Source organism: Rana temporaria, chromosome 5 (genome assembly GCF_905171775.1).
Source record: "Rana temporaria chromosome 5, aRanTem1.1, whole genome shotgun sequence".
Classification (NCBI taxonomy): domain Eukaryota; kingdom Metazoa; phylum Chordata; class Amphibia; order Anura; family Ranidae; genus Rana; species Rana temporaria.
Window position 1 is genome coordinate 170,195,750 of NC_053493.1, and position 19,136 is coordinate 170,214,885.

At 50.8% G+C, this 19,136-nt stretch overlaps 1 protein-coding gene across 1 annotated transcript; it reads left to right on the top strand.

Moving 5' to 3' along the window:
• Window positions 1–231: 231 nt before the first annotated feature.
• Window positions 232–16,656, top strand: SNRPD1 (small nuclear ribonucleoprotein D1 polypeptide). Its single transcript, XM_040353374.1, has 4 exons — window positions 232–406; window positions 572–648; window positions 11,885–12,076; window positions 16,467–16,656. The coding sequence occupies exons 1-4, from the start codon at window positions 393–395 to the stop codon at window positions 16,541–16,543; spliced, it is 360 nt and encodes a 119-aa protein (XP_040209308.1). The 5' UTR covers window positions 232–392; the 3' UTR covers window positions 16,544–16,656.
• The last annotated feature ends 2,480 nt before the right edge of the window (window positions 16,657–19,136 follow it).

The following is a 19,136-nucleotide window of genomic DNA, read 5'->3' on the forward strand; positions in this document are numbered from 1 at the left end:
TCTTCATTCGGGTTAGATATATCACTATAAACAACCTCAGCCGTTATTGTATCATGTAGTTTTTATTTATTTATTTTAAAGATAGCTGTATTTTATTTTCCTTTCTCTCCAGTGCGCATTGCGCTCAGTACGCACAATCACACAGTCTACACAATCATGGCCTCCGTCCGCTCTAGAAATGGAGACACGTACCATGCTGCTTTGTACGCCTAGCGATACAAAGCAACTTCCGCCCAAACCTACTTTAACTTCCGGTACAGCGCGGGCTTCCTTTTTGTGATTTAGAATTACTGAACGTTGGCTTTTGCCATAATTTTTCATTGTATTAATAGAGGCGTGAGGTCCATCGGCCCCGTGTGAAGGAGAGTGTGGTGCGCTGCTTGTGAGGCGTCATGAAGCTGGTCAGGTATGTGAGGGAAAGGGGCAGATGGACGTGGATTGTGACCGGCGGGAAGGGAGATTTGTAGCTGCCGCTGATTGCTGACATCTCGGCGGCGCCACAAAATGCCGGGGGAGGCTGGGATGTACATCGGCTGATAGCCGGAGTTCACTGTATTCATCTTTGTTATAGGTTCCTGATGAAACTCAGTCATGAGACGGTGACGGTGGAGCTGAAGAATGGGACTCAGGTGCACGGCACGATCACAGGTAGGACAGCACACTATGTATGACTGGAATATAGTGCCGACACATGCATCTCAATGGCTTGAGTCTAACCATGGCTGATCTCAACGTTTCTTTGTCCCATATACTATGCACCCTCTGAGCTGAGGAGAAAGAACAATGGCAGCCCCTTCCTCCCTCCCCCATCACACACATTACTGGGCATAAGCCTTTCCTCTGATCTGTGCTGGCCCTCAATACACGCAGGGTGAAATCCCTATGTTTGTAATCATGTATCATATGCCTCCCTCACAGCAGTGTCTGTCGCCCCCTTCCCATCATATGCCTCCCTCACAGCAGTGTCTGTCTGCCCCCTTCCCATCATATGCCTCCCTCACAGCAGTGTCTGTCTGCCCCCTTCCCATCATATGCCTCCCTCACAGCAGTGTCTGTCTGCCCCCTTCCCATCATATGCCTCCCTCACAGCAGTGTCTGTCTGCCCCCTTCCCATCATATGCCTCCCTCACAGCAGTGTCTGTCTGTCGCCCCCTTCCCATCATATGCCTCCCTCACAGCAGTGTCTGTCTTCCGTCGCCCCCTTCCCATCATATGCCTCCCTCAAAGCAGTGTCCGTCTTCTGTTGCCCCCTTCCCATCATATGCCTCCCTCACAGCAGTGTCTGTCTGTCTGCCCCCTTCCCATCATATGCCTCCCTCACAGCAGTGTCTGTCGCCCCCTTCCCATCATATGCCTCCCTCACAGCAGTGTCTGTCGCCCCCTTCCCATCATATGCCTCCCTCACAGCAGTGTCTGTCTTCCGTCGCCCCCTTCCCATCATATGCCTCCCTCACAGCAGTGTCTGTCGCCCCCTTCCCATCATATGCCTCCCTCACAGCAGTGTCCATCTTCCGTCGCCCCCTTCCCATCATATGCCTCCCTCACAGCAGTGTCCGTCTTCCGTCGCCCCCTTCCCATCATATGCCTCCCTCACAGCAGTGTCCGTCTTCCGTCGCCCCCTTCCCATCATATGCCTCCCTCACAGCAGTGTCTGTCGCCCCCTTCCCATCATATGCCTCCCTCACAGCAGTGTCTGTCGCCCCCTTCCCATCATATGCCTCCCTCACAGCAGTGTCTGTCTGCCCCCTTCCCATCATATGCCTCCCTCACAGCAGTGTGTGTCTGCCCCCTTCCCATCATATGCCTCCCTCACAGCAGTGTCTGTCTTCCGTCGCCCCCTTCCCATCATATGCCTCCCTCACAGCAGTGTCTGTCTGCCCCCTTCCCATCATATGCCTCCCTCACAGCAGTGTCTGTCTGCCCCCTTCCCATCATATGCCTCCCTCACAGCAGTGTCTGTCTGCCCCCTTCCCATCATATGCCTCCCTCACAGCAGTGTCTGTCTGTCGCCCCCTTCCCATCATATGCCTCCCTCACAGCAGTGTCTGTCTTCCGTCGCCCCCTTCCCATCATATGCCTCCCTCAAAGCAGTGTCCGTCTTCTGTCGCCCCCTTCCCATCATATGCCTCCCTCACAGCAGTGTCTGTCTGTCTGCCCCCTTCCCATCATATGCCTCCCTCACAGCAGTGTCTGTCGCCCCCTTCCCATCATATGCCTCCCTCACAGCAGTGTCTGTCTTCCGTCGCCCCCTTCCCATCATATGCCTCCCTCACAGCAGTGTCTGTCGCCCCCTTCCCATCATATGCCTCCCTCACAGCAGTGTCTGTCGCCCCCTTCCCATCATATGCCTCCCTCACAGCAGTGTCCATCTTCCGTCGCCCCCTTCCCATCATATGCCTCCCTCACAGCAGTGTCCGTCTTCCGTCGCCCCCTTCCCATCATATGCCTCCCTCACAGCAGTGTCTGTCTGCCCCCTTCCCATCATATGCCTCCCTCACAGCAGTGTCTGTCTGCCCCCTTCCCATCATATGCCTCCCTCACAGCAGTGTCTGTCTGCCCCCTTCCCATCATATGCCTCCCTCACAGCAGTGTCTGTCTGTCGCCCCCTTCCCATCATATGCCTCCCTCACAGCAGTGTCTGTCTTCCGTCGCCCCCTTCCCATCATATGCCTCCCTCAAAGCAGTGTCCGTCTTCTGTTGCCCCCTTCCCATCATATGCCTCCCTCACAGCAGTGTCTGTCGCCCCCTTCCCATCATATGCCTCCCTCACAGCAGTGTCCATCTTCCGTCGCCCCCTTCCCATCATATGCCTCCCTCACAGCAGTGTCCGTCTTCCGTCGCCCCCTTCCCATCATATGCCTCCCTCACAGCAGTGTCCGTCTTCCGTCGCCCCCTTCCCATCATATGCCTCCCTCACAGCAGTGTCTGTCGCCCCCTTCCCATCATATGCCTCCCTCACAGCAGTGTCTGTCGCCCCCTTCCCATCATATGCCTCCCTCACAGCAGTGTCTGTCGCCCCCTTCCCATCATATGCCTCCCTCACAGCAGTGTCTGTCGCCCCCTTCCCATCATATGCCTCCCTCACAGCAGTGTCTGTCTGCCCCCTTCCCATCATATGCCTCCCTCACAGCAGTGTGTGTCTGCCCCCTTCCCATCATATGCCTCCCTCACAGCAGTGTCTGTCTTCCGTCGCCCCCTTCCCATCATATGCCTCCCTCACAGCAGTGTCTGTCTGCCCCCTTCCCATCATATGCCTCCCTCACAGCAGTGTCTGTCTGCCCCCTTCCCATCATATGCCTCCCTCACAGCAGTGTCTGTCTGCCCCCTTCCCATCATATGCCTCCCTCACAGCAGTGTCTGTCTGTCGCCCCCTTCCCATCATATGCCTCCCTCACAGCAGTGTCTGTCTTCCGTCGCCCCCTTCCCATCATATGCCTCCCTCAAAGCAGTGTCCGTCTTCTGTCGCCCCCTTCCCATCATATGCCTCCCTCACAGCAGTGTCTGTCTGTCTGCCCCCTTCCCATCATATGCCTCCCTCACAGCAGTGTCTGTCGCCCCCTTCCCATCATATGCCTCCCTCACAGCAGTGTCTGTCTTCCGTCGCCCCCTTCCCATCATATGCCTCCCTCACAGCAGTGTCTGTCGCCCCCTTCCCATCATATGCCTCCCTCACAGCAGTGTCTGTCGCCCCCTTCCCATCATATGCCTCCCTCACAGCAGTGTCTGTCGCCCCCTTCCCATCATATGCCTCCCTCACAGCAGTGTCCGTCTTCCGTCGCCCCCTTCCCATCATATGCCTCCCTCACAGCAGTGTCTGTCTGCCCCCTTCCCATCATATGCCTCCCTCACAGCAGTGTCTGTCTGCCCCCTTCCCATCATATGCCTCCCTCACAGCAGTGTCTGTCTGCCCCCTTCCCATCATATGCCTCCCTCACAGCAGTGTCTGTCTGTCGCCCCCTTCCCATCATATGCCTCCCTCACAGCAGTGTCTGTCTTCCGTCGCCCCCTTCCCATCATATGCCTCCCTCAAAGCAGTGTCCGTCTTCTGTTGCCCCCTTCCCATCATATGCCTCCCTCACAGCAGTGTCTGTCTGTCTGCCCCCTTCCCATCATATGCCTCCCTCACAGCAGTGTCTGTCGCCCCCTTCCCATCATATGCCTCCCTCACAGCAGTGTCTGTCTTCCGTCGCCCCCTTCCCATCATATGCCTCCCTCACAGCAGTGTCTGTCGCCCCCTTCCCATCATATGCCTCCCTCACAGCAGTGTCTGTCGCCCCCTTCCCATCATATGCCTCCCTCACAGCAGTGTCCATCTTCCGTCGCCCCCTTCCCATCATATGCCTCCCTCACAGCAGTGTCCGTCTTCCGTCGCCCCCTTCCCATCATATGCCTCCCTCACAGCAGTGTCCGTCTTCCGTCGCCCCCTTCCCATCATATGCCTCCCTCACAGCAGTGTCTGTCGCCCCCTTCCCATCATATGCCTCCCTCACAGCAGTGTCTGTCGCCCCCTTCCCATCATATGCCTCCCTCACAGCAGTGTCTGTCGCCCCCTTCCCATCATATGCCTCCCTCACAGCAGTGTCTGTCGCCCCCTTCCCATCATATGCCTCCCTCACAGCAGTGTCTGTCTGCCCCCTTCCCATCATATGCCTCCCTCACAGCAGTGTGTGTCTGCCCCCTTCCCATCATATGCCTCCCTCACAGCAGTGTCTGTCTTCCGTCGCCCCCTTCCCATCATATGCCTCCCTCACAGCAGTGTCTGTCTGCCCCCTTCCCATCATATGCCTCCCTCACAGCAGTGTCTGTCTGCCCCCTTCCCATCATATGCCTCCCTCACAGCAGTGTCTGTCTGCCCCCTTCCCATCATATGCCTCCCTCACAGCAGTGTCTGTCTGTCGCCCCCTTCCCATCATATGCCTCCCTCACAGCAGTGTCTGTCTTCCGTCGCCCCCTTCCCATCATATGCCTCCCTCAAAGCAGTGTCCGTCTTCTGTCGCCCCCTTCCCATCATATGCCTCCCTCACAGCAGTGTCTGTCTGTCTGCCCCCTTCCCATCATATGCCTCCCTCACAGCAGTGTCTGTCGCCCCCTTCCCATCATATGCCTCCCTCACAGCAGTGTCTGTCTTCCGTCGCCCCCTTCCCATCATATGCCTCCCTCACAGCAGTGTCTGTCGCCCCCTTCCCATCATATGCCTCCCTCACAGCAGTGTCTGTCGCCCCCTTCCCATCATATGCCTCCCTCACAGCAGTGTCCATCTTCCGTCGCCCCCTTCCCATCATATGCCTCCCTCACAGCAGTGTCCGTCTTCCGTCGCCCCCTTCCCATCATATGCCTCCCTCACAGCAGTGTCTGTCTTCTGTCGCCCCCTTCCCATCATATGCCTCCCTCACAGCAGTGTCTGTCTGTCTGCCCCCTTCCCATCATATGCCTCCCTCACAGCAGTGTCTGTCGCCCCCTTCCCATCATATGCCTCCCTCACAGCAGTGTCTGTCTTCCGTCGCCCCCTTCCCATCATATGCCTCCCTCACAGCAGTGTCTGTCGCCCCCTTCCCATCATATGCCTCCCTCACAGCAGTGTCTGTCGCCCCCTTCCCATCATATGCCTCCCTCACAGCAGTGTCCATCTTCCGTCGCCCCCTTCCCATCATATGCCTCCCTCACAGCAGTGTCCGTCTTCCGTCGCCCCCTTCCCATCATATGCCTCCCTCACAGCAGTGTCCGTCTTCCGTCGCCCCCTTCCCATCATATGCCTCCCTCACAGCAGTGTCTGTCGCCCCCTTCCCATCATATGCCTCCCTCACAGCAGTGTCTGTCGCCCCCTTCCCATCATATGCCTCCCTCACAGCAGTGTCTGTCGCCCCCTTCCCATCATATGCCTCCCTCACAGCAGTGTCTGTCGCCCCCTTCCCATCATATGCCTCCCTCACAGCAGTGTCTGTCGCCCCCTTCCCATCATATGCCTCCCTCACAGCAGTGTCTGTCTGCCCCCTTCCCATCATATGCCTCCCTCACAGCAGTGTGTGTCTGCCCCCTTCCCATCATATGCCTCCCTCACAGCAGTGTCTGTCTTCCGTCGCCCCCTTCCCATCATATGCCTCCCTCACAGCAGTGTCCGTCTTCTGTCGCCCCCTTCCCATCATATGCCTCCCTCACAGCAGTGTCCGTCTTCTGTCGCCCCCTTCCCATCATATGCCTCCCTCACAGCAGTGTCCGTCTTCCGTCGCCCCCTTCCCATCATATGCCTCCCTCACAGCAGTGTCTGTCGCCCCCTTCCCATCATATGCCTCCCTCACAGCAGTGTCTGTCGCCCCCTTCCCATCATATGCCTCCCTCACAGCAGTGTCTGTCGCCCCCTTCCCATCATATGCCTCCCTCACAGCAGTGTCTGTCGCCCCCTTCCCATCATATGCCTCCCTCACAGCAGTGTGTGTCTGCCCCCTTCCCATCATATGCCTCCCTCACAGCAGTGTCTGTCTTCCGTCGCCCCCTTCCCATCATATGCCTCCCTCACAGCAGTGTCCGTCTTCTGTCGCCCCCTTCCCATCATATGCCTCCCTCACAGCAGTGTCCGTCTTCTGTCGCCCCCTTCCCATCATATGCCTCCCTCACAGCAGTGTCCGTCTTCCGTCGCCCCCTTCCCATCATATGCCTCCCTCACAGCAGTGTCTGTCGCCCCCTTCCCATCATATGCCTCCCTCACAGCAGTGTCTGTCGCCCCCTTCCCATCATATGCCTCCCTCACAGCAGTGTCTGTCTTCCGTCGCCCCCTTCCCATCATATGCCTCCCTCACAGCAGTGTCTGTCGCCCCCTTCCCATCATATGCCTCCCTCACAGCAGTGTCTGTCGCCCCCTTCCCATCATATGCCTCCCTCACAGCAGTGTCCGTCTTCCGTCGCCCCCTTCCCATCATATGCCTCCCTCACAGCAGTGTCTGTCGCCCCCTTCCCATCATATGCCTCCCTCACAGCAGTGTCTGTCGCCCCCTTCCCATCATATGCCTCCCTCACAGCAGTGTCTGTCGCCCCCTTCCCATCATATGCCTCCCTCACAGCAGTGTCTGTCGCCCCCTTCCCATCATATGCCTCCCTCACACCAGTGTCTGTCGCCCCCTTCCCATCATATGCCTCCCTCACAGCAGTGTCTGTCGCCCCCCTCCCATCATATGCCTCCCTCACAGCAGTGTCTGTCGCCCCCTTCCCATCATATGCCTCCCTCACAGCAGTGTCTGTCGCCCCCTTCCCATCATATGCCTCCCTCACAGCAGTGTCTGTCTTCCGTCGCCCCCTTCCCATCATATGCCTCCCTCACAGCAGTGTCTGTCTGCCCCCTTCCCATCATATGCCTCCCTCACAGCAGTGTCTGTCTGCCCCCTTCCCATCATATGCCTCCCTCACAGCAGTGTCTGTCTGCCCCCTTCCCATCATATGCCTCCCTCACAGCAGTGTCCGTCTTCCGTCGCCCCCTTCCCATCATATGCCTCCCTCACAGCAGTGTCTGTCGCCCCCTTCCCATCATATGCCTCCCTCACAGCAGTGTCTGTCTTCCGTCGCCCCCTTCCCATCATATGCCTCCCTCACAGCAGTGTCTGTCGCCCCCTTCCCATCATATGCCTCCCTCACAGCAGTGTCTGTCGCCCCCTTCCCATCATATGCCTCCCTCACAGCAGTGTCCGTCTTCCGTCGCCCCCTTCCCATCATATGCCTCCCTCACAGCAGTGTCTGTCGCCCCCTTCCCATCATATGCCTCCCTCACAGCAGTGTCTGTCGCCCCCTTCCCATCATATGCCTCCCTCACAGCAGTGTCTGTCTTCCGTCGCCCCCTTCCCATCATATGCCTCCCTCAAAGCAGTGTCCGTCTTCTGTCGCCCCCTTCCCATCATATGCCTCCCTCACAGCAGTGTCTGTCTGTCTGCCCCCTTCCCATCATATGCCTCCCTCACAGCAGTGTCTGTCGCCCCCTTCCCATCATATGCCTCCCTCACAGCAGTGTCTGTCTTCCGTCGCCCCCTTCCCATCATATGCCTCCCTCACAGCAGTGTCTGTCGCCCCCTTCCCATCATATGCCTCCCTCACAGCAGTGTCTGTCGCCCCCTTCCCATCATATGCCTCCCTCACAGCAGTGTCCATCTTCCGTCGCCCCCTTCCCATCATATGCCTCCCTCACAGCAGTGTCCGTCTTCCGTCGCCCCCTTCCCATCATATGCCTCCCTCACAGCAGTGTCCGTCTTCCGTCGCCCCCTTCCCATCATATGCCTCCCTCACAGCAGTGTCTGTCGCCCCCTTCCCATCATATGCCTCCCTCACAGCAGTGTCTGTCGCCCCCTTCCCATCATATGCCTCCCTCACAGCAGTGTCTGTCGCCCCCTTCCCATCATATGCCTCCCTCACAGCAGTGTCTGTCGCCCCCTTCCCATCATATGCCTCCCTCACAGCAGTGTGTGTCTGCCCCCTTCCCATCATATGCCTCCCTCACAGCAGTGTCTGTCTTCCGTCGCCCCCTTCCCATCATATGCCTCCCTCACAGCAGTGTCCGTCTTCTGTCGCCCCCTTCCCATCATATGCCTCCCTCACAGCAGTGTCCGTCTTCTGTCGCCCCCTTCCCATCATATGCCTCCCTCACAGCAGTGTCCGTCTTCCGTCGCCCCCTTCCCATCATATGCCTCCCTCACAGCAGTGTCTGTCGCCCCCTTCCCATCATATGCCTCCCTCACAGCAGTGTCTGTCGCCCCCTTCCCATCATATGCCTCCCTCACAGCAGTGTCTGTCTTCCGTCGCCCCCTTCCCATCATATGCCTCCCTCACAGCAGTGTCTGTCGCCCCCTTCCCATCATATGCCTCCCTCACAGCAGTGTCTGTCGCCCCCTTCCCATCATATGCCTCCCTCACAGCAGTGTCCGTCTTCCGTCGCCCCCTTCCCATCATATGCCTCCCTCACAGCAGTGTCCGTCTTCCGTCGCCCCCTTCCCATCATATGCCTCCCTCACAGCAGTGTCTGTCGCCCCCTTCCCATCATATGCCTCCCTCACAGCAGTGTCTGTCGCCCCCTTCCCATCATATGCCCCCCTCACAGCAGTGTCTGTCGCCCCCTTCCCATCATATGCCTCCCTCACAGCAGTGTCTGTCGCCCCCTTCCCATCATATGCCTCCCTCACAGCAGTGTCTGTCGCCCCCTTCCCATCATATGCCTCCCTCACAGCAGTGTCTGTCGCCCCCTTCCCATCATATGCCTCCCTCACAGCAGTGTCTGTCGCCCCCTTCCCATCATATGCCTCCCTCACAGCAGTGTCTGTCGCCCCCTTCCCATCATATGCCTCCCTCACAGCAGTGTCTGTCGCCCCCTTCCCATCATATGCCTCCCTCACAGCAGTGTCTGTCGCCCCCTTCCCATCATATGCCTCCCTCACAGCAGTGTCTGTCGCCCCCTTCCCATCATATGCCTCCCTCACAGCAGTGTCTGTCGCCCCCTTCCCATCATATGCCTCCCTCACAGCAGTGTCTCTTTCGTCGCCCCCTCCCATCATATGCCTCCCTCACAGCATTGTCTGTCGCCAGTGGTGGAGGAGCTGTATACACACTGCTCCAAAGATGCGGCTAGCAGGACTTTTTTTGTCTTTGGTAACTGAAGAGGCAAATATAGTTTTTCTGATGTATATCTGTCAAGGTTTTTCTGTTATCGTTAAAACGTGGCTCATGTGTTTAAAGCTGAACAAAATTAATGTCTAAAAAGGTCTGTTGGCGTTGGTGAAATTTTAGGCACATTTTTGGAAACTGGTTGCATGAATGGGGCCCCCTTCCCATCATATGCCTCCCTCACAGCACTGTCTGTCGCCCCCTTCCCATCATATGCCTCCCTCACAGCAGTGTCTATCTTTTGTCGCCCCCTTCCCATCATATGCCTTCCTCACAGCAGTGTCTGTCGCCCCCTTCCCATCATATGCCTCCCTCACAGCACTGTCTGTCGCCCCCTTCCCATCATATGCCTCCCTCACAGCAGTGTCTATCTTTTGTCGCCCCCTTCCCATCATCCCCCTCTCTCACAGCAGCGTCTGTCTTCCGTCGCCCCCTTCCCCTACGATGGTGTCCTCTGCCCCCCACTTCACTTTCCTCCCCTCCCTGCAGCTCTGCCCCGCATTTCACAACCCCCTTGTGCAGCGCTCTGTGCCCCCCCACTTTACTCCACAAGACAGGAGAGCTGGAGGCAGGACAGATGGCATTAACTTTTCATATAAACAAGCTGATGATTTGTTGCTATAACCGCGCTGCATCCTAGCAACCAATCACCGGCTGGTTACCTTAAAAAGTTCGCGCCTGCAGTTCCTGCTCTTCATTCAGAGCAGTTTTTCCTCTAGATTTCCACTCTGCTTTAATGAGAGGCTGGGGGAAGAGCCGGCTGTTAAATGGCAAGGCTGTGGCAGTCTGTGTTGGACAGTGACCAGATCCAGACCGTGGTTCGTAATTTAGTGATGCCTGTCATTGATTTCAATGGGCAACAGTGGTGGAGGAGCTGTATACACACCGCTCCAAAGATGCGGCTAGCAGGACTTTTTTTGTCTTTGGTAACTGAAGAGGCAAATATATTTTTTCTGATGTGTATATAAGGTTTTTCTGTTATCGTTAAAACGTGGCTCATGTGTTTAAAGCTGAACTAAATTAATGTCTAAAAAGGTCTGTTGGCGTTGATGAAATTTTAGGTACATTTTTGGAAACTGGTTACGTGAATGGGCCCAGAGAGTAGTGATGGGCGACTCATTCTCTGATCTAAAGTTGTGAGTGGTGTGCTTCAGGATTCTGTCCTGGGGCCAATGCTGTCTGATTTAATGACCTAGAGCTGGGATTCCAGAGCTTAAATTCCAGTGTTTTGCTAATGATACCAAATGATGTGCTAATGATACCAAATGATGCAGGAAATTACTTTGGCACAAGATGCAGCATCATTACAGGAATACCTTTTAATAAAATAGAAGGTTGGGCATCTACATGACAGATGGTTCAATAGTTAGAAATTTAAAGTTATGCGCTTGGGTACAAAACGCAGGAAATGTACGCCTCAGGAGGGGCTTCCCTGTGAGAATCAATGATGGGAAAAGGATCTGGGGGTGGTTGTAGCTCAGACTTGGAAATGGTAAAATAGTTAATGCTGTCATGCATTTAAAAGGACAGACATTCCAGGGATAAATCAATAATTCTACTTCTCTATAAAATGCTAGTTTGACCTCATCTTGAATATGCAGTTCAATTTTGGTCACCAATCCGAAGCAAAGTCGTTGAATTAAGAGTTTAGCGAAGGGCAGCACAATTAAAGCTTGTGTTATAAAGTTTGAAAATTGTATTTCTTCAGTGCTTAGATTAATGAGCATGTTTTTAAAGTTCAAATATGTGATTTGTGTGCATTACCCGAGCATGGGTTCACTATAAATCTGTAGCAAGAGATCCAGCTCAAATGTGTAGCTCTAGACCAGTGGTCTCCAAACTGCAACCCAGGGACCAGGTTTGGCCCTTTTTTGCTTGCTTTTTAGCTGGCCCTATTACAGCAATGCTGGAGCACCACTCCCCCCTACTATCGCCATCAATGGGGCACTAATCTTTGCATTGATATTGACAATGTGGCACTATTTCTCCCATTAAAATGATGGGGCACTGGTGCCAGGGCATTTTATACTCCCACTGGCCAGCCCCCTGAAGAATAAACTGTCCCTTTGCTTAGAAAGTTTGGAGACTCCTGCCCTAGGCTAAAAGTATGCTGCGCAATTTACCTGTTCTTCTATAAAGTAACTTAAAAGTGGCTTCTGAGAACGGTTAATGGTACATCCTAATGTCTTTGTGGGTACTTCTATCTTACCTGCAATAGTGTAACTTTTTTTTTTTGGTTTTCTGTTTTCAGGGGTTGATGTAAGCATGAATACACATTTGAAAGCTGTCAAAATGACGGTAAAGAACAGAGAACCTGTTCAGCTGGAGACTTTGAGTATACGCGGCAATAACATCCGATACTTTATTCTACCGGACAGTTTGCCCCTTGATACCTTGCTTGTTGATGTTGAGCCAAAAGTAAAGTCTAAGAAAAGAGAAGCTGGTAAGTATTTACTAATGCAACTTTTCTGTCTCTGTGTGTTTTTTTTTTTTTCTTTTTTTATTATTATTATTTCATAGTTTTCATATATATTTGACAATTTGTGGTACAGTGACCCAAAAATACAATATAATTCTGACATTTACAGCAAAATGTCATATGGATGTGTTGAGTCGAATCTGGTGTCTAGGAGTAGATATGTAGCAGGTATTTAAAGATCGTTCTGAGAAAATGGAATCTTTACTAAGGTCTTCCTTTCTCCTGGTGGGTGCAGTAACCCTACCTGCTGTGGCGGCGGTATGTCAGGCCTTAAAGGACCAGGTGAAACGAGGGCTGAAAGATCTGCCTCTGGAGCAGATCAAATTTTGGGAGAATATGCCTAAGGCCTTATGTTTCACAGTGGATGCCATTAGAGATTCTATCCAACGGGCATCTCGCCTTACGCTCCAGCTGGTGCATATGCGCAGGATTCTTTGGCTAAAGCATTGGTCAGCAGAAGCTCCATGCAATAAACTTTTGTCCAATTTCCCCTTCCATGGTGAACGCCTCTTTGGGGTTGATTTGGGGAAAAATATATCCTAAAGATATTGTAAAACTACCTTTTTGCCTGAGAAGAAAAACAAGCGTCCTTGTTTTAAACATTCTCTCCCTGGCTTCTGGACGATCTGCCTCCATCCAGTGGCGACTGCGTTTTCAGCCAGCCACAAAGGCTAAAGAAAACCAGGGTAGAGTAATTGGGCATGATCAGACACCGCCCAAAGCAGGGTATTCCTGCCAGAGCCAAAGATCACGTCTTTAAGAGAATTGATCCACAAAGTCAGGGCAAAGAGGGGCCCATCGATTCGCCTCTGTATGAGGCTATTAGGGAAGATGGTTGTCTTCTTCGAGGCTGTTCCCTACGTGTAGTTTCATTCGAGACTACAGGGCAATATTCTAGCGGCCTGGAACAGGAAAAGTCAAGCCCTGAGTTTACCCATGCGCCTATCTCCACAGGTGCGCCAGAGCTTCAGTTGGTGGTTAAAGACCAAGAACTTGCAGAAAGGAAGGTCCTCTCTCCCAGTCACCTACATCTTAAAGAAACAAGACCTCTCAGGTCCAGTTCTTGCTACACTCAACACTAGAAAGCCAGGCTTATCTACTACAGTCTAGAAGGCGTATGTTTCCTGGTGCGAATCCAGAGGGTGCAATCCTCAAAAGTATGCTATAAGTAGGTTTCTCGCCTTTTGTCAATTAGGAGCGGAAATGAAATTGGCCCCGAGTAGCCTCAAGGGTCAAATATCGGCTCCATTAGTCTTTTTTCAGAGACCGCTGGCATCTCATTCCCTAGTACAGGCTTTCATTCAGGGAGTACTGCAGATAAATCCGCTAGTCAAGTCACCCTTATGTCCCTGGGATTTGAACTTGGTATTGTCAGTCTTGCAAAAGCAACCTTTTGAACCTATCCACCATATTCCTTTAAGCAGGAAATTGGCCCTTTTGATCGCTAGCTCTTCTGCTAGAAGCGTATCGGAGTTAACAGCTCTTTCTTATAAAGAGTCTTATTTAGTTTGTCACAAGGACAAGATTGTACTACACCCCCATCCTACCTTTCTTCCAAAGGTGGTATCGGCGTTTCATTTAAATCAAGACATTGTTTTGCCTTTTTTTTTTTTTTCCTGAGCCGCGGTCAGCGGGGGAAAAGTTATTGCACTCTAGATGTAGTGAGCAGTAAAAGTTTATCTGCAGGTAACTGCCCAGATACGCAAAACGGATGCTTTGTTTGTTGTGCTAGATGGTCCCAGGAAGGACCAATCTGCATCAAAATCCACCATTTCCAGGTGGATTTGACAAGTAATTATTCAAGCTTATGGTTAAAGGAACAAGATTCCTCCTTTTCCTGATAAGACCCACTCGACCAGGGCAATAAGTGCTTCATGGGCCGTGCATCACCAGGCTTCGATGGCTCAGATCTGTAAAGCTGCAACTTGGTCTTCAGTCCATACATTTACCAAATTCTATCAAATGTAAGGGGACATGAGGATTCTGCCTTCAGGCGTAGTGTGCTACAGGCAACAGTATAGGGCTTCTTGTCCGTTAGCGGCCTGCTTGATCTGTGTCTCCCACCCTTCATTGAGCATTGCTCTGGGACGTCCCACTATGTAACGAATAGAGGTTCTGTGTCCCGTGGTGTACGATAAAGAAAATGGGATTTTTAATAATGGCTTGCCTGAAAAATCCTTTGGAGTACACCACGGGACACAGAGCTTCTATTCATTATATAGTGGGATTGTATGTTCACCAGAGGTGATTGGACGCTGGCACAATCAATGAAGACAAGTGCCCCTCCACCTAAGGGAAATACCTCAGTTTTGTTGCAAAGCAGTAAGGTTCCCATAAGAAAGGGGACCTCTGTCCCATGGTGTACTCCAAGAAAGGGATTTTACAGTTAAGCGGTTATTAAACTTTTTTTATTTGTTTTGTCCAACCGCTATTTATAGCAGAGTTTCAGTACCTGTCAAGAACGCAGACTGGGGTGAAAAATTGAAGTATGACTTATTTACGAGATGCCAATAAGTGGAAAAGTGTAGGGCATCCCATGAACCTGAATGATCGTCCAATTCATTACATAAAAAAAGTAAAATAGGTCTCTGTTGGATTAACTGGGCTACTCTATAGTACTTTATAAGATTAGGAACCGCCTGATGGTTTGAGAGTGTGTACAATCTTGAGAGCAAATCTGCATCCCCCTAGACCCCAGTTGTATCTTAATATGCAAGTCGGCTGACCGACTTTTCTTTTCTTGTTTCTTCTGAATGAAAAATGTGCAAGAGTGGCAAATAATATTCCAATATTGAACAAAGATCAAGAATGGATATCGTGTATAAGTGAATATTGTCTGCACAAGATTCCACCACCAGAGTACCGGAAAGGAAAAAACTCACCATAGCGTAAATCCAGTTTAAAAAGCATATTTAATAAAGGTTAAAACACTTGACTCAATGTAGAATGTAAAATAGCAGCAAATGGCCAGCTGGTTGGCAAACGGCTGTGCGCTCAGACTGTAAAACGCAATGACGTCGGCACTGAAGGAGCTGACGTCATCTCGTTCTACAGTCTGAGCGGATGGCCAGTGGCCGGCTATTTTCTGCTATTTTGCCGTTTTTACTTTCTACATTGATGCAAGTGAAGAAAAGTATACCGCTCTAAAAACAATCAATCCCCATTGTTTCCGTCCCAACAAACCAAGAGGGTGCTGGCTGTGCTCAATTACCATGAGATGAAAGAAAAATCCTGGATTGCCGCACTCCTCAAAAAACGATGTCTTTATTCAAAACATGAAAAAACAACAAAAATTCAAATGGAAAAAACAGCCAAAATTCATGCAGTCAACCAAGAAGTGGATTAGGAAAAAAGAGCCGACATGTTTCGCATCCTGTGATGCTTACTCGAAGCTACGAGTAAGCATCACAGGATGCGAAACATGTCGTCGGCTCTTTTTTCCTAATCCACTTCTTGGTTGACTGCATGAATTTTGGCTGTTTTTTCCATTTGAATTTTTGTTGTTTTTTCATGTTTTGAATAAAGACATCGTTTTTTGAGGAGTGCGGCAATCCAGGATTTTTCTTTCATCTCATGATACATTGATGCAAGTGTTTGTTTAATTGGATTTACACTATGGGGAGTTTTTTTTCCTTTTCAGTAATTACTAATTCAACCGTATGTGCCTGAATTAATGCAAGTACTCAGTCACTCACCTTTACGGCGAGTTCCTGGATAAAGGCCCTGGCTAAGGTTTACAGCTGCAAGCTCATCCTGCTTGCCATTTGGTAAGCGTGCAATCCTTATGGTGTTTGCACACTCTGGTGGTGGATTCTTGTGCCGACGCTATTCACTTATGCACGATATCCATTTTTCTTTTACGCTAATGTTTTATTTGCTGCCATTTAGCACTTGGTGTCATACTAGTGTTTGTTGATACCACCAAGGATCACTACTGCACATTGTTTCAAGTGGTTTCTTCAATTATTTTTTCACAGGTTATGCTAGCGTGGCTAAAATCCTTGTTGCTGTTTATTAGTGTGTATTTTCACTGTCTAGCTGCTTATTATCTTATTTGCTTTTTGTTAGCACTGTATTTTTCTTTTTTCTAAGTTGTGAATGAAATATAATATTTTGTCAAGGGGCCATTTTTATTTAAGCTGTCCTACCCATTAACAAGAGGATAGGTAGTCCATAGATCTACTTCCTTTTTACTTTTGCAATAAAAGTAGTGTAGTTTGTTTTTGTAAAGGGTAGTGATGTCAGAGTGTTTAAGCTTCTGATTTGCCACGATAGCTTCTATAAACTGAGGGCCTTTGTTGGTCGTGCTGTTGCGATTTTTCAACCAAATACCTAATCCAATTTTCACCATTAGTTGCAGGCCGTGGCAGAGGAAGAGGTCGTGGACGGGGAAGAGGCCGTGGCAGAGGAAGAGGAGGACCAAGGCGATAGCTTTACCGCGAAAATTAGCTTCACAATAACAAAAAATATTGTTTTTGTACAGATTTTGTTAACTTTTTAACAAAGGATTGTTGAACTTGTGCTCGTCCACGCTGGGGTTTACTCACAATTCCCTTTTCCCTGTATTTTGAATTTTTTTTTTTTTGAATAAAAATTGTTTAAATTTTCCATGAGTCCCTCACGTGTCAAGTTTTATTTTGGGACTTTTGCTAATGGAGAAAATTGTCCCTTTCTGGGCCAATGATATCTGATTCTGGAGCAGGGTATCCAAAAGGGGTACATTATTAATAGCTTGACGTAGGTCGACCCGTTGTGGCAGATTTTAATTATTGTAACTTTTATCTTTCATTTTCATTCTTTTTATTTCTGTAGAATGAAAAATGCCATCTCACTGTGCTGTATATTAATCACTTGAGATCACTATAGACAAATGACATCCACAGCGTGGCTCTCAAGTGCCAAGTGGACGTCTTTTTCTGTGCATTACCTCTGCGCGCAGCGGGTAAACACTGTGCCGGCGCATCGCTTGGAAGCCGATGTGTGTACCTGGCGGCCGCGATGTCCGCCGGGTACATGCGATCGGCGGTGACAGCAGGGACGTGGAGCTCTGTGTGTGTTAACACAGCTCCACGTCCTGTCAGGGAGAGAGGAGACCGATCTGTGTCTCTTGTACATAGGGACACATCATCGGTCACCTCCCCCAGTCACCCCCCTCCCCCCACACAGAACACACCCAGGATACACATTTAACCCCTTCCTCACCCCAAGTGTTAACCCCTTCCCTGCCAGTCACATTTATACAATAATTAGTGCATTTTTATAGCACTGATCGCTGTATAAATTTGAATGGTCCCAAATTTGTGTCAAAAGTGTCCGATATGTCCGTCGCAATATGGCAGGCCTGACAAAAAAAATCGCAGATCGCCGCCATTACTAGTAAAAAATAAATCATAAATCTATCCCCTGTTTTGTAGGTGCTATAACTTTTGTGCAAACCGATCAAATACGCTTATTGCAATTTTTTTTTTTTTTAACAAAAATATGTAGACGAATACGTATCAGCCTAAACCGAGGAAATTTTTTTGTTTTTTGTTTTTTTAAATTGGGATATTATTCTAACAAAAAGTAGAAAATTTTTTCCAAATTTTTTTTTTTTTATAGCGCAAAAAATAAAAATCGCAGAGATGATCAAATACCACCAAAAGAAAGCTCTATTTGTGGGAAAAAATGGTAAAAATATATAATTTGGGTACAGTGTTGTATGACCGTGCAATTGTCATTCAAAATGCGTCAGCGCTGAAAATTGGTCTGGGCACGAAGGGGGTTTAAGTGCCCAGTTATGAAGTGGTTAAAGAACAATGTTGCTTCACAGGACTACAGAACATGTCCCTCCCTCTTCCTCTCCATTATATAAAGGGGGGGTGGAGGTGTTTCGTGACTGGTAACAATCTTGTGCTCTCTACCTGTGTTGACTGACTGTTATCAGTTCACAAGATTTGGCAGGATAAACAGATGTTGACAAGCCTTTTTCTCCTATCACCTTCCAGGACGGCACCTGAGAGATGATGGCTCCTCCCTGCAGGAAACAATCACATGACAGTTTAAAAAGCCCCACCCTTCCCCTTGTTCCCCAGTATTGATTATGTTTCTCCGAACACAGCGACACGTTTGTTTTGTTTTTAAAAACCTAGAGACCGGGGAGGGTCGAAGGTACCCCTGTTGAGACAGGTTCTAGGGAGGGCTGAACTAACCTGTAGGCTTGGTTCAACTCATAGGTCGCCCCAGGTGTGCACCGGTGCTCTGAGCTGCGGGGAGGCGAGCCATCACTGTGGTGCTGTAAGAGACCGCCGCCATTCGAACCGCTCTTTCCCGGGGATCGTTTCCTAGTCGGAACGCCTCGCTCTGAGAAAAGACAGGAACCGCGTCACAGGAAGTGGGCGGTTCCCGGCGGCGCAACCCGGAAGTGCCTGTGCGGCAGCGTTGGAAGTGGTCGGCTTGCGGACAAGCCTGTTCAGAGGTACCGGCAGCCAGGACCCAGTCAACCTCCTCATGGAAGAGGATGGGAAGACGGACACGACTGCTGGCAGATCCAGGTCGGGGGTCGGTGAGTACTAATCCCCCTGGAAAGGGAGGAAGGAGGCAGCAAGAGTTCCCGACTTTTAGGGAACGGCCAGAGCAGGATCTGGATCCCTTCTTGTTTGCTTCTTTTCCTCCCCAGTACAAACCAGCAGTCTTGGGGGGGGGGGGGGGGAGACGGAGTAATATTTTGTGTATCATGTCTTTTCAGAATCCCCCAGCGTAGCCCAGGAGGCCTCAGTTCAGTCTCCTGCCGCTACAGTTCCTCTAAGAGGTGTGGGAATTGTAAGGAGAAGCTCCCTAAATCCTACTCAAAACTCTTCTGCTATAAATGTATAAATACTTTAGCAGGAAAAGAGGCTGCTGCAATGATGAGTTTTCTTGCATCCATGCAGACGGAAATGTAGGCAACAGTCAAAGCTTTCCGGGAGGCAGCTGGGCAGTCAGTACAGACTGACATAGAGGAACTCACCCCCAGGGAAGGCACTTCTTCCCAAGAAAGTCTATT

What these genes read in the sequence shown, in the direction of transcription:
- SNRPD1 (XM_040353374.1), top strand. An exon ending in GGTGCACGGCACGATCACAG is followed by an intron (nt 649 to 11,884) that starts GTAGGACAGCAC and finishes TTCTGTTTTCAG; the next exon opens with GGGTTGATGTAAGCATGAAT. An exon ending in GTCTAAGAAAAGAGAAGCTG is followed by an intron (nt 12,077 to 16,466) that starts GTAAGTATTTAC and finishes TTTCACCATTAG; the next exon opens with TTGCAGGCCGTGGCAGAGGA.